Raw genomic sequence first — 15,360 nt, forward strand, 5'->3', positions numbered from 1 at the left:
AAACTGTTCGGCAGTTCCTGTCCCTTTATTTTTTTTTTTTATGAGACTTATTTTTTTAAGAGCAATTTTAGATTTGCAACAAAATTGAGAGGCAGGTACAGAGATTTTCCATTTACTGCCCTCCCCCGACAATGAGGGTGGCCTCCCTCATTGTTAGTATCTTCTGTCAGAGCGGTCCATTTGGGACAGTCGATGAACCTGCATCAACACGTGATAATCATCCAAAGTCCAGAGTTTACATTAGAGTTCACTCTTGGTGGTGTGCATTCTATGGGTTTTGACAAATGGTGACACAGCCACCATTATAATATCAGTATTTTACAGAGTATTTTCACTGCCTTAAAAATCCTCCAATTTCTACCAGTTCACCAACTGCTGGTAACCATGGATCTTTTCATTGTCTTCATAGCCTTGCATTTTCTGGAATGTCATATATTAGGATCACACAAAATGTAGCCTTTTCAAATTGGCCTCGTTTACTTGGTAGGATGCATTTCAGGCTCCTCCATGTCTTTTCATGGTTTTAGAGCTCATTCTTCTTTTCTTTTTTTTTAACTTTTAATTTTGTCTTGGGATATAACCAACTAACAATGTTGTGATAGTTTCAGGTGACCAGCGAGGGGACCCAGCCATGCATATACATGTATCCATTCTCCCCCAGATTCTTCTCCTGTCCAGGCTGATTGATATCTTCATATGTTCATTATCTTGACTGTAGTGATAGTTTTGTGGATATATATTTTATGGTATGAAAGCTATGTTTAAATACCTTTGGTTCATCCTAGAATTTGAAAATAGAAATAAGATGGGCCCTGAGAATAAGAGTACATTCAGTATTCATACTTAAAGACAGAAAATATGATTAAAAGTTTACACGGCAGCAGGTCTCATCTTTAATTCCTATATTGATATGCTCACTAGGTCACAGGAAAAATATCATGTTCTTTTGAATAGAATATTGAAATTGAACTTTGTTCTTAAGAGAGGACCTGGGATCCAGATGCAGTTTTGTCAAGGTTGGTGAACAATAGATCCTCCTGCTTTGTAGGAAGAAGCAATCTAGACTCGCTTATGTGTCTTTCAATCTTGCAAGATCCTGTTTTTAAAACAACATAAAGGTAATTTACTTTCAAGAGAAAATTATTATTTTTAAGAACCCATTTTTAAATACAGTACTCAATGAAAGAAATAAAGGGATTAGTGATATGGATGGTGTGACTTGAAGTTTTTATATAGGACAGTTATCACTTTATATGATTTTTATAATTTATTCTAGATGTTCTTCTGCATTTTTTGAGGAAGAGAGATCAGCATTAAAACAGAAACGGCAGAAAATAAGGCTCTTACAACAAAGGAAAGTTGCAGATGTTTCACAATTCAAAGATCTCCCAGACGAGATTCCTTTGCCCCTGGTTATTGGAACCAAAGTTACTGGTAGGTAAAGATAAGCTTATTACTATTTTGACTTGTGGTTTTTCACCAAGATAACCTTTCTTAGACAAATGGCCTTTACATTTAGAAAGCTTAAACTATATTTCTGTAGCAATATTCTGTAGAGGTTACTGTTCTTCATCTGTGAAGTCTGTGTTTTAAAGTAGTTGGATAAAAGTGTACATCTTCAAAGCAGTGTCTTCCACAACGTAAACGGCCACAAAGATGAAATTTAAAATGAAATGTAATGTTTAAATTTTTTAAATTTTGTTTTATCTGTGCTTCTATATTATATTGATTTTCTTTTCTGACCAGTCTTACCTGGTTAGTTCACAAACACTGTTGTTCTTGTGATCTTTAGGTTTATAAATACTCCATTTCTAATGACTAAATGACTAAACTACCTACTGAATAATTTAGTTTGCTCAAAATTTTGTAAAGATGTAAATTCTGTCAATTTGTAGGTAGTGATTCTATATGGTCACTTCAGTTACAACATTGAGGGAAAGTGCCACTAAAATCTCAAGTTTAGGTTAATCCTTAATAATTTGGTAATCTAAAATTACAGTTTATGTAATACAAGCAATAGCAAGGTGTTCAGTGAGTAGATAGAGTTAAAGTTTGAAAAAAATCATTGGATTAATCAGAGAGTATTTTCTGGAGGAAACGGAGCCTTGAATTACATATTTATATCATTTTTTCCTGGTTATAAAAGTGGCACATTTTTTCATTATATTGTAAAAATGGGTAGTGAAGAGGAAAAATAGACAACAGGGAAAAGGCTATATCATGCATATGAAATGCAATTGGAAAAGAGAAGAATGCATTTAGTCATAACCCACCATGTACAGAAGTTATAGGTGATATATATGATCTCTCCCTTAACAAAATTAGTCTGGGAGTGAGGATGGAGATAGAGTGAGGAAGAGATAGCTTTCCTGAAAAAATGTGTTAGTTCTAAAAACCCCATATACATAAGTAGATATACAAAGTCTACAATGTAGACTAATCAGAGAAATGCTGACGTGAATAGAGTGACTTATAGACCCAACTAGGAAATCCTCAAAAGTTAATTGCTCCAGAATTTTAAGGACTAGTGATATTATTTGATAAGAACTGAAAGTTTTACAAAGGATCAGTAAGTAGGTACTTTTTTACAATGCAGAATAGGGGGACTAGATGTATCAAAATATGAAAGAAGTTTGTAGGAATCAACTACTAGAGCTTTTGAAAGTTTCTATTTGGTCTAGGGGAGGTGTCAGCATATGATAAAAAATTACTAAACCTATGAAGAAACAGAAAACAGGTTCTATAGTTAAGACCAAAAGCAATCAACAGAATTAGATGCTAGGGTGACTCAGATATTGGAATTGGTTTCAAAATATATGTTATAAAACATGTTCAAGAACTTAAATGTACATATGGTCGTAATTAATGGGGATATCACAGTAGAAAAATGGAAATTACTTATATAAAATAAATAGAAAATTAAAAGTATAGTGTCTGAAAAGAAAATTTCTAAATGGGCTTAAAAGCATATTGAAAACAACAAAAAGTAAGAGTCAGTGAACTTCAGAATAAATCAGTATAAATGATCCATTGTGAAAACATGGAGGGAAAAAGTGGAAAAAACATTCATAGAGCCTCAGAGACCTGTGGGACAATATTGACTCATTGGAAAAGATTCTGATGCTGGGAGGGGCAGGAGGAAAAGGGGACGACAGAGGATGAGATGGCTGGATGGCATCACTGACTCGATGAACGTGAGTTTGAGTGAACTCTGGGAGTTGGTGATGGACAGGGAGGCCTGGCGTGCTGATTCATGGGGTTGCAAAGAGTCGGACACGACTGAGAGACTGAACTGAACTGAAACATATAATTAGTGTAAAAGAGAGGCACAGTGGCATGTAAAAAGACAAAAGATTTGATTTTTTTTTCTTCCAGTTTTATCGAGATGTAATTGACATACAGTACTATAGCTTCCCAGGTGGCACAGTTGGTAAAGAATCCACCTGCCAGTCCAGGAGACACAAGAGATGTGGGTTCGATCCCTGGGTCAGGACGATCCCCTGGAGGAGGAAATGGAAACCTATTCTAGTATTCTTGCCTGGAAAATTCCATAAACAGAGAAGCCTGGTGGGCTACAGTCCATGGGGTCTCAAAGAGTTGGACACAACTGAACGCATGCACATGCACACACATGTACACACACACAGACAAATACACAAGAAAAGTCAATAAGTCATAAAGATTTAACTTAAATCTACAACATTTCCTGACCTCAGAGAAGTGGCCTTTTGTAAGAGATCTCCTGTGCTTCCCAGCAGCTCACTTCCCTCTGGTCACCAGAGCTGTATTCTCTAGGGGTGCTCCCTGTGTGGGCTGCCTGGATCCTTCTGTCGTGGTGGACTATTTATGGACAGTCTGGTAGGTGTGGCTGACCCTCCTTCTGGTTGGTTGCTAGGCTCTGCCTTGTGGAAGGCTTCTGTCTGTGGGCTAGGTCATCAGGTGGCTGGTTGTGGAACGGGGTGGGGAGTCCTGGGACTGATGCTGGCTCACTGGTGGGTGGAGCTGGTTTTGGGGTGGGTGGTTGCAGATCTAGATCTGGGGTCCCAGATCTAGTGCTGGTGGGTGGGCCAGTTCCTGGCATGGTTGCCTGGGGGTGAGGGTGTGGTCTGGGATATCCCAAAGTTTGTGTCAATGGATCTGGATCTTGGGGCTACTGGTTGAGGGGTCCAGAGCGTCTAGGAGCAGCTATCAGCCTGCTGTTGGCAGACCAGAGCCCCTGGTTTTCCCCGGCCTAGTGTCCCACCACTGGTGAATGGGGGCATTTCCACCATGTGCAGCTAGCTGAGGGGCCAGAGGTATCCCAGAGCTGGTATTAGCCTGCCAGGACTCAGTGGGTCTTGGAGCTGGTGCCAGCCTGCTGGTGTGTGGGCTGCATCCTGAAATAGCAGGCCCTAAGGCTGTGGTGGTCCTGGGGCTAGCGTCCACCCAGTGGAAGATGAGACAGGGTATCAGATCCCCTAGCTGGTGCCCACCCCTTGATAGATGGAGCTGGATCCTGGATTTTCCATCTGTAGGACTGGGATATTGGAGCTGGTGTCCACCTACTGGTGGGTGAGGCTCGGTCCTGGGGCTAGTGCCAGCTCACTGGTGGGCAGAACCAGTCCCAAAGTCCCTGGCTACAGGGCCCTAGGGGTGCGTTGGTGTCAGTGGTGGGTCCTGGGCCCTCTGGTGGATAAGGCCAGGTCCTGAAGCGGCTGTGGGCTCAGGGACTCCCTGCTGGCCAGCTGGTGGGCGGAGCTGTGTTCCCGCCAAGATAGCTGCTTGGCCTGAGGTGTCCCAGCACTGGTGCGGACAGGCTGGTGGGCGGGGCTGGGTCTGAGCCTGCTACCTTAGAGTGAGGATTGAAAAATGGCGCTTGCCAGCGGCAGTGTCATGGTTGAACAAGCTTCCAGAAATGCCTGCCACAAGTGTCTTTTTCCCCTGGATGAGCTCCACTTGGCTCCTGCCTCACAGGGAGGCTCTCCGAGATCAGCAGGTGGGTCTAACCAAGGCTCCTTTTGAATTACTGCTCTTGCACTGCGTCCCAGAACGTATGAGGTTTTGTGTCACCCTTTAAGAATGGAGTTTATTTCCCACAGCACTCTGGCTCTCCTGAATGTATGCTCTGCTGGCCTTCAAGGGCAAACATTGTGGGGCTTGTTTTCCCAGTGCAGGACTTCCAGTTTGGAGAGCCACAACTGGAAGTCTGTGGAGTTCAGATCCCCTTGCTCCTTCGGAAGAACTTCTACAGTTGTGATTATCCTCCCCTTTGTGGGTCACCCTTGTGGAGGTATAGTTCCTGACTACTGCGTCCCTGTCCCTCCTTCGTGTCTGGTTATGGTTCCTTTATGTCTTTAGTTGTAGATCTTCTTTGCTTGCCTTCTGGTCTTTCTCATCAATACTTGCTCTGTAATAGTTATAATTTTGTTGTGCCACTGAGAAGAGGTGAGCTCTAGATCTTTCTACTCCGCCATTTTGGCCACTTTAGTCAAATTTAATTAAAAAAAAAAAAAAGTATGCGTCTTTAATACTCTGGGCTTTCCGGGTTACTCAGTGGTAAAGAATCCACCTGCCATTGCAGGAGATGCAAGAGGTCAATCCCTGGGTTGCGTAGATCGCCTGGAAAAGGGAATGGCAACCCGATGCAGTATTTTTGCCTGAAAAAATACTGTAGCCCATCAGTCTCTTCTGTTCATGGGATCACAGAGCCGGGCACGACTGAGTGACACACACACGCCACATACCACACGTTAGTACTCTAAAACCCAAGTCATACACCCACATGTGTACAGAACCCCACAGTTAGAGCAGATCTTGAAAGCAATCTTAGGAAAACAATATATATAAGGAACAGTGATACAGATAGCTGCTGACTTCTCATGGGAAGAGAACACTAGATGTTACCTCAAGTGAAAGTTTCAGGTTGAGGGGAAATGATACTAAATGGAACCTTGACTATAGAGTCAGAACTCCAGAAATGGTAAATATATGCATTAAATGTAACTGTTGTGTTTCAAGTTTCTTAAATTTGTTGTGAAGGCATACAGTATTAATTATTATTAGAGTGTAATACGTGAAGAGTGGATATTATAAGCCTTAGAATATTAAGGTTCAAAAACCTTAGATTTTTGAACATTTTTGAACATGTACATCAGATTAGCTGGAGAGCTTTATAAAGGACAGGTTGCTGGCCCCTGCCGTAGAGTTTCTGATTCAGAGTCAGGGGTAGAGCCTGAGAATTTGCATTTTAAGAAGTTTCCAAGTATCAGGTGTTGACACTGCTGGAGTGCACTGTACTTTGAGAACTAGTAAAGGAATTACTTTCTTTTTTTTAATTTAATTTTTATTGAGGTAACTTTGGTTTATAACACAAGTTTCATGTGTATGTTTTTTCTTCCTCTTACACTGTAGCATGCTATCCACAAAAAATGTAGTTCTTATCTCTCACCATACAGGTGATCCTCTTTATCTGTTTTACCCCCCACCTCCATCCCACTCCTTCCCCTCTGGTAGTGACTGCTCTGTTTTATGGCTGAGTGGTATTCCATTTATGGTAATCACTATTGTTTTTTTACAGTGGAGCTGTATTTAGTGTGTCTGTGTGTGGAGCATGTCTTTTTCTATTCTTTCATTGATAGACACTTAGGTTATTTCCATATCTTGGCTGTTCTAAATAAAGCTGTGATGAACATAGAGGTGCATATATCTTTTTGAATTAGTATTTTTGTATTCTTTGGATAGGTACACAAGTGGGATAGATATGGATAGATCATGTGATAGTTCTAATCTTAATTTGGAGGGGACTGTTTCTCCATAGTGACTGCGCCTGTTTACACAGTGTATGAGGGTTTCCTTTTCTCCACATCCTTGCCAACCCTGTTATTTCTTGCCTTTTTGATAATAGCTATTCTAACAGATGTGATGTGATATCTCATTGTGTTTTTTTTAATTGAAGTACAGTTAATAAACAATTTTGTGAATAAAATTCCCTGTGCTATACAGTAAATCCTTGTTGCTTGTCTGTTTTATATATAGTAGTTTGTTAATTCTATACCCCTAATTTACACCTCCTTTTCCAATTTGGTAACTGTAAGTTTGTTTTCTATGTTTGTGAATCTGTTTCTGTTTGGTATATAAATTCATTTGTATTATTTTTCTGATTCCATACACAAGTGATATCATATAATTTGTCTTTGACTTACTTCACTTACTGATACTCTCATCCATCCATGTTGTTACAAATGTTTCATGCTTTTTTATGGTTGAGTAATATCCCATTTTGTGTGTGTGTGTGTGTGTGAGATATATGTGTTTGTATATTTATATATATAGAGAGAGAGAGATTCATATCTTCTTAAACCAGATCTATTACTGGGCATTTGAGTTGTTTCTGTCTTGGCTATTGCAAATAATACTGCTGTTTGCAATGCTGATGAACACTGGGGTGCATGTATCTTTTCAGATTAGAGTTTTTCTCATTCCTGGATAAATACCCATGAGTGGGATTGATGGATCATATGATAACTGTATTTTTTTTCTGCCCATTTTTTAATTGGGTTGTTTGTCTTTTTGTTGTTGAGTTCTTTATATATTTGAGATATTAGCCAATTAATGTATATATGAGTTGCAAATATTTTCTCCCATTTGGTATGTTGTCTTTTCGTTTTGTTGATGGTTTCCTTTGCTGTGCAGAAAGTTTTTAGTTTGATATGAGCCCATGTATTCAATTTTGCTTTTGTTTCCCTTGCCTGAGGAGACATATCCAGAAAGATATTGCTAAGATCAGTGTCAAGGAGCATGCTACATGTGTTTTCTTCTAGGAGTTTTATTGTTTGAGGTCTCTCATTCGAGTCTTTAATCCATTTTGAGTTGATTTTTCTGTGTGATATGACATAGTGCTTTAGTTTCATCTTTTGCATCTGGCTGTCCAAGTTGAAGGAATTACTTTTTAAAGTGTTGAGAGATATACCTAAAAAGCCAATAAAGAAATTAAATTGACATACTAACGAATTCTCAGTTAAGTGAAAAGATGACAGGAAAGAAAGTACAGAGAAGTAGAAAATAAATAACAAGATGGTAGACTTATATCTCGCCCTTTTAAAATTATATTAAATCTCAATGAACTGAACACTGTACTTAAAAAGTAGAGATTATCAAACTGAATTTTTTTTAAAGCCACACTCAACTACAGTTGACCATTGAACAGCATGGATTTGACATGTTTGAATTGTGTGAATCCATTTATTTGTGGATTTTTTTTTCAATAAACATTGACAATTTGGGAGGAGATTTGACAGTGTGAAAGAACTTGCAGATGAATTGCTTAGCCTTGAAATATTGGAAAAAATTTTAAAAGTTAATATGTCATGAATGCAGAAGATATATGTAGACATAGTCTATTTTATCATTTGCTTCCCATAAAATGCAACAGTGAAATTCATCAAAACTTACTCCCACAAACATAGACTATACATTTACCATTGAGAGAAATGGAAGCAAACATAAAGATGCTGTATTCAACTGTAACTTCTCAAAATTAACTGTAGTACACACTGCACTGCTGTAAAAATTTCGTAGCAACCTTCTATTGCTATTGCAGTGAGCTCAGGTGTTTCAAGTATCTGCTTAAAATGCTATGTAATAGTAATCATCTCCATGTGATCAGTTTGCAGCAAAATGCATGTGATTGCCTTAAAAAGTGATTTCTTATAGTTTTCAGATATTTTTCATTATCTTTAGTGCAACAGCATAGACTATGAATAATTTCATAGGCCCATATGAAGTGCCACAGTGATGCTGGAATTGCTCCCAAGAAGCAGAGAAAGGTTATGACATTACAAGAAAAAGTTGAATTGCTTGATATGTATTGTAGATTGAGCTCTTCAGCTATGATTGCCCACTATTTCAAGATAAATGAATCCACATAAGGATCGGTGTTAAAAAAAAAGAAAGAAAGAAAGGAAATTTGTGAAGCTATAGCTTCAGCTATGCCAGCAGGTATGAATACCGTGCATTTTTTGAAATATCTTTTTATCTCATAATGAAAATGTAGCTCTTATGTGAGTGTAGGATCTACATAAGGAAGACAGACCTATGGACAACAAAGCAAAAGGGATTGAAGGATCTAAAGCTAAAGAATTTAGCGCCAGCAAAAGATGATTTGATAATTTTAAAAAGAGGTTTGGTTTAATAAATATCAAGATGATAAGAGAAGCAGCTTCTGCCAACCAAGAGGCAACAGACAGGGTTCCAAATGCCTTTGAGGAAATCATGGAAGAGAAAGGATATCTGCCTGAACAGGTTTTTACTGCCAACAAGTGTCCTATTCTGGGTTTAAAAAAAAAAAAAAAAGAAGAAGCCTTATTAGTAAGGAAGAAAAGCAAGCACTGGGATTTAAAGCAGAAAGAGATAGGCTAACACCTGCAAATGCAGTTGGGTTTATGATCAAGACTGCCCTTATGTATAAAACTGCTAACCTCTGAGCCTTGAAGGGGAAAAATAAACATGAGCTGCCAGTCTTTTGGTTGTACCACAAGGGGTCCTGGATGATAAAACCCCTTTTTCTGGATCGGTTCCACTGATGCTTTGTCCCTGAAATCAGAAGGTACTTTGCCAGTAAGAAACTGCCTTTTAAAGTTCTTTGATATTGAACAATGCCCCTGGCTACCCAGAATCCCATGAGTTCAGCCCTGAAGGCATTGAACACAGATACAACATCTATAATTCAGCCTTTAGCCTTAAGGACCTTTAAGGCTCGTTACACATGGTACTCTATGGAAAGGATTGTCAATGCTGTGGAAGAGAATGCAAATAGAGAAAACACGAAAATCTGGAAGGATTATATCATTGAAGATATCATTGCTGTTATAGAAAAAGTCTGATAGAACCAGTCAAGGAAATCATGAAAGAGATTGTAGCTTTATGAGATGAGGCGGGGGAAGGTTGGGGGCGAAGGGGTTTGAGATGCAGATATTTTCAAAAACTAATAGACATCACACCAGAGGAATTAACAATGCAACTTGATGGAGATGATTGCTTCCGAATTAGTGCCAGAAAAATAAGGAAGAAGACATAGAAGATGCAGTGCCAAAAAATAGATCAACATTAGACAATCATGTGTCATCAGGGAAATGCACATTAAATAGTGAAATCAAGAACTTGACAACACCAAACATTAGTGAGAATGTGGAGCAACAGGCGAGAATGCAAAATGGTACAGCCACTTTGGAAACCTGTTTGGCGATTTTTTACAAAGTTAAACATATTTCACCACATAATCCAGCAGTCACGCTCCCTGTTGTTTAACCAAATGAGTTCAAAACTTATTTTTGCACAAAAAAGTGCACATGGATGTTTACAGCAGCTTTATTTGTAATTGTCAAAAGAACCACTGTGTCCTTCATTAGATGAATAAACTGGTATATCCTCACATGGAATACTATTTGAAGCTGAAGTGAAATGAGCAGGAATTCCCTAGCAGTCCAGTGGTTAGGACTGCGCTTCCACTGCAGGGGGTGCAGGTTTGATCCCTGATTGGGTAACTAAGATCCCACATGCTGCACAGCCAAAAAGGATAGATAAAATAGCAATAAGAATAGAAAAATAATTATACAAATAAATAATAACTGATCAACTAGATATCTATATGGAAATGAGCCTTGACCTTTCCTCATGCTATACAAAAAGCTTAATTTAAAATGGACCAAAGGGCTAAATGTAAAAGCTAAAACTATAAAACTTCAGTAAGTAGACACAGAAAAATATCTCGTGATCTGTAAGTAGTCAGAGATTTCTTGGATCTGACAAAAATAAAGGTGATTTTTTACATTGAGCTTGAATTTAAAACTTCTGCCCACTAAAAGCCAACACTAAGAAAACAAATAGGCAAGCCATATACTAGGAAAAAATATTTCCAAATCTTATATCTGAAAAGGGACTACATCTAGAAAACATAAATAACTCAATTATTTAGTGCTAGAAATATAAATAATTCAGTTAAAAAAATTAAACAAAATACTTGTGTAGAGGCTTCTCAGAGAAAGATATAGGAATGGCCAATAAGCACATGAAAAAACACTCAGCATCAATTAATCATCACGGAAGTGCAAATTACAAGCATAATGAAATACCACTACACACACCAGAATGGCTAAAATTGAAACTCCTGATAACATCAAATGACAAAGATGTGGATCTACCGTAATTAATTGTTGATAGGATGGTGTACCACTTTGGAGAAAAGCAGGACAATTTATTTATTTATTTAATTGGAAGCTAATAACAATATTGTAGTGGTTTTTTCCATACATTGACATGAATCAGGGGTGTACATGTGACCCCCATCCTGAACCCACCTCCCTCCCCATCCTGTCCCTCTGGGTCATGTCAGTGCACCAGCCCTGAGCACCCTATCTCATGCATCAAACCTGGACTGGTGATCTATTTTACATATGGTAATATACATGTTTCAATTCTGTTCTCTCAAATCATCCCACCCTCACCTTCTCCTACAGATTCCAAAAGTTCTTTACATCTGCGTCTCTTTTGCTGTCTCACATATAGGGTCATCGTTACTCTTTCTAAATTCCATATATATGCATTAATATACTGTATTGGTGTTTTCTTTCTGACTTACTTCACTCTATATAATAGGTTCCAGATTCATCCACCTCATTAGAACTGATTCAAATGCATTCTTTTAAATAGCTAAGTAATACTCCATTATGTATATGTACCATAGCTTTCTTATCCGTTTGTCTGCCAATGGACATCTAAGTAAAAGCATGACATTTTTTTTTTTTTTTTAATAATCTTGTCTGGCTTGCAATGCAGCTCTTGAACAAGTAGAAACGTCAAACTCCTTTCAAGATGAGACCGACAATTTTTAATAAAATTAAATTTATGCCTGCCCTATGACCCACCAGTTCTGCTACATGGTATTTAAGAGAAATGAAAAGTGCTATTCACAGAAGGATATGTACAAGAATATTCATAGCATCTTTGTTCCAATCTTATAGCCAAAACCCAGATTCGCACCAACAATGGGCGAATGGATAAACATAACATGGTATTTTCTTGCAGTGAAATATAAACTGACAATATAAAGAAACTACTGATGTATAGATTAACTTCAGACAGTATGCTAAGCAAAGAAACTGAAAACTAAAAAATGTGTGTATATGGTTCAATTTATATGAAGTTGTAGAACAGACAAAATTAGTTTATGGTAGAAAAATATTATCAGAAAAGTGGTCACTTTTGAAGAAAGGATTGCCTGGGAAGGGGGTACTTTCTGGGATAAGAATATTTCATGACGTGATAAGGATGGATGATATCGTTTGTCAAAACTTATAGAATTATATGCTTACATTTTCATTTTACTGTATGTAAATGTTACCCAGAAAGAAAAAGTATATAATCAAGCAAAATTTCACACTCCTTATTGGGAAGAAAGTTTTTAGTAAAGAAGGAGTAGTAGACAGAATTTTCCTCAAAAACAACAACAAAAGGAATTTTTAAAGTAACTGATTTGAGATTGTGCAGTAAGTGGAAAGGCAACAGGTAAAAAGTGACTGTACGTGATTCTTAGATACACAATTAAGAACACAAGGGTTTTGACAAACACCAAAATGATGGAAAATTTGAATAGTGGAGAAGTTTGGGGGCAATGTCTAGACATCATACTTTAGCCACATTGTATTAATTTAAGAAGTTATTCATCAATTGTCCTTTTTGCTCTGAGTAGTTCTAGAACTCTGTGTAGGCAGAGAAGTCAGGGTTTAAGAAGAGATTTTTTAAATGATTGGCTTGTTAAGAAATTTAAAGAATTGGAACTGTCCTAAAAGTAATGTAGGTTATCTAAGTCTCTTTTTCTTGCATTGTGTATTTGACCTTATAAACAGTCAGAGGAGTAGAGTGGCCATGTAATTTATCACCCAAATAAGCATCTTCTGAGAGTAGAGGAGGAGGTGCTGTTAATAACTGAGGTAGGGTAACAAGTGTAAATGAACATTGTCTAATATGATTTATGGATTAATAGGATTTACTCTACCTGATGTTTTTGAAATCTCTGTAAAGTATTCTCAAAACCTTAGGATAAAGGAAGTGCTGATAACAACAATATTTTTTTCTTGCTTTGCTGACCAAGAGTCTGTTTTTTACCCCTGAGTTATCATGTGTAATATACTAACTTACATTGCTGCTTTTGCTTCTGTTATCTTAGGTTTGCTTTGTCGACACTAGTAATCTAGTACAGAAATGGCTGTTAATGAGAGGGCTGCCTTAGAGATGAAGAAGTTTAAATATTTTTTAAAAATCTTTGAACCAGTTAAGTAAAACTGGTTAGAATTTAGTCATCACTCGAACTGATAGATACTCCTATAATAATAGGGGAACCTGATTTCAAATATAGATCTGTGGTAAAGGGACATAAATGATGTCCACATAAAAATTATGGAAATGTCTTCTTTTTGTTGATTTATAAAAGCAATACATTCTCAAAGCAAACAAAACAAAAATACCACAGAAGTGTAGAAAGAGAGTTTTCTCTAAAGTTTTATAAATCTCCCTCTAAAGTTTGGTGTATCTAAGTATACAATATATGTCAGAACATAAGATGGTCCTCCATCCAGAATATATGAGTTCTTACAGTATTCATGTTATAAGTATTCTTTTAGTTTATTTTATATAACAAAGTCTGCTTGATGAAGACTCAGTAATTTCTAATTTCTTTTTGTTTTGGCTGGAGAAAGTATTCTGTATGGTTTTACTTCTTTTAAAGTTGTTGAGACTTGTTTTATGGCCCGTCATCTGGTCTGCCTTGCAGAATGTCCCATATGTATTTCAAAGGACTGTGTATTTTGCTGTTGGGTTGAGCATTCCATTTTCCTGATACACTGACTCTCTTGTCATTATGAAATGTTCCTCTTTGTTTCTGGTATTATCACTTACCTTTGTTTAGTGGCTAAGTCATGTCTGACTCTGTGTGTGTGTGTGTGTGTGTGTGTGTGTGTCCGACTCTTTTGCAACTCTGTGGACTGTAGAGTGCCCAGCTCTTCTGTCCATGGGATTTTTCAGGCAAAAATAATGGAGTGGGTTGCCATTTTCTTCTCCAGGGGATCTTCCTGACCCAGGGTATCTTCCCAACCCAGGGATCAAACCCACATCTCCAGCATTGCAAACGGATTCTTTACCGCTGAGCCACCAGGGAAGCTCACGCCTTATCTTCACTTTTTATTATATAGCCATCCCAGTATTCTGTTGTTATTGTGGTAAATGTTTTTCCATCCTTTCACTTGTAACCTTTTTGTATCTGTGAATCTGAAGTGTGTCTCATGCACACCCCAGTGTTCATTGCAGCACTGTTTACAATAGCTAGGACATGGAAGCAACCTAGATGTCCATCAGCAGACGAATGGATAAGAAGTTGTGGTACATATACACAATGGAGTATTACTCAGCTATTAAAAAGAATGCATTTGAGTCAGTTCTAATGAGGTGAATGAAACTGGAGCCTATTATATACAGTGAAGTAAGTCAGAAAGAAAAATACCAATACAGTCAGATCAGATCAGATCAGTCGCTCAGTCGTGTCCGACTCTTTGCGACCCCATGAATCGCAGCACGCCAGGCCTCCCTGTCCATCACCAACTTCCGGAGTTCACCCAGACTCACGTCCATCGAGTCAGTGATGCCATCCAACCATCTCATCCTCTGTCGTCCCCTTCGCCTCCTGCCCCCAATCCCTCCCAGCATCAGAGTCTTTTCCAATGAGTCAACTCTTCGCGTGAGGTGGCCAGAGTACTGGAGTTTCAGCTTTAGCATCATTCCTTCCAAAGAAATCCCAGGGCTGATCTCCTTCAGAATGGACTGGTTGGATCTCCTTGCAGTCCAAGGGACTCTCAAGCGTCTTCTCCAACACCACAGTTCAAAAGCATCAATTCTTCGGCGCTCAGCCTTCTTCCCAGGCCAACTCTCACATCCATACATGACCACAGGAAAAACCATAGCCTTGACTAGATGAACCTTTGTTGGCAAAGTAATGTCTCTGCTTTTGAATATGCTATCTAGGTTGGACATAACTTTCCTTCCAAGGAGTAAGCGTCTTTTAATTTCATGGCTGCAGTCACCATCTGCAGTGATTTTGGAGCCCAAAAAAATAAAGTCGGACACTGTTTCCACTGTTTCCCTGTCTATTTCCCATGAAGTGATGGGACCAGATGCCATAATCTTCGTTTTCTGAATGTTGAGCTTTAAGCCAACTTTTTCGCTCTCCACTTTCACTTTCATCAAGAGGCTTTTTAGTTCCTCTTCACTTTCTGCCAAAGGGTGGTGTCATCTGCATATCTGAGGTTATTGATATTTCTCCCGGCAATCTTGATT

The 15,360-nt window shown here is 38.3% G+C and overlaps 1 protein-coding gene across 1 annotated transcript in view; it reads left to right on the top strand.

The window, feature by feature from the left end:
* The window catches only part of LIN9 (lin-9 DREAM MuvB core complex component), an 87,346-nt gene that overhangs the window by 35,470 nt on the left and 36,516 nt on the right, over positions 1-15,360 (top strand). Inside the window, exon 7 of the mRNA XM_005906293.2 lies at positions 1,277-1,434. Coding sequence (XP_005906355.2) covers positions 1,277-1,434 — 158 coding nt within the window. The remainder of the gene's footprint in view (positions 1-1,276; positions 1,435-15,360) is intronic.

This window comes from Bos mutus, chromosome 16 (assembly GCF_027580195.1).
Source record: "Bos mutus isolate GX-2022 chromosome 16, NWIPB_WYAK_1.1, whole genome shotgun sequence".
NCBI lineage: Eukaryota > Metazoa > Chordata > Mammalia > Artiodactyla > Bovidae > Bos > Bos mutus.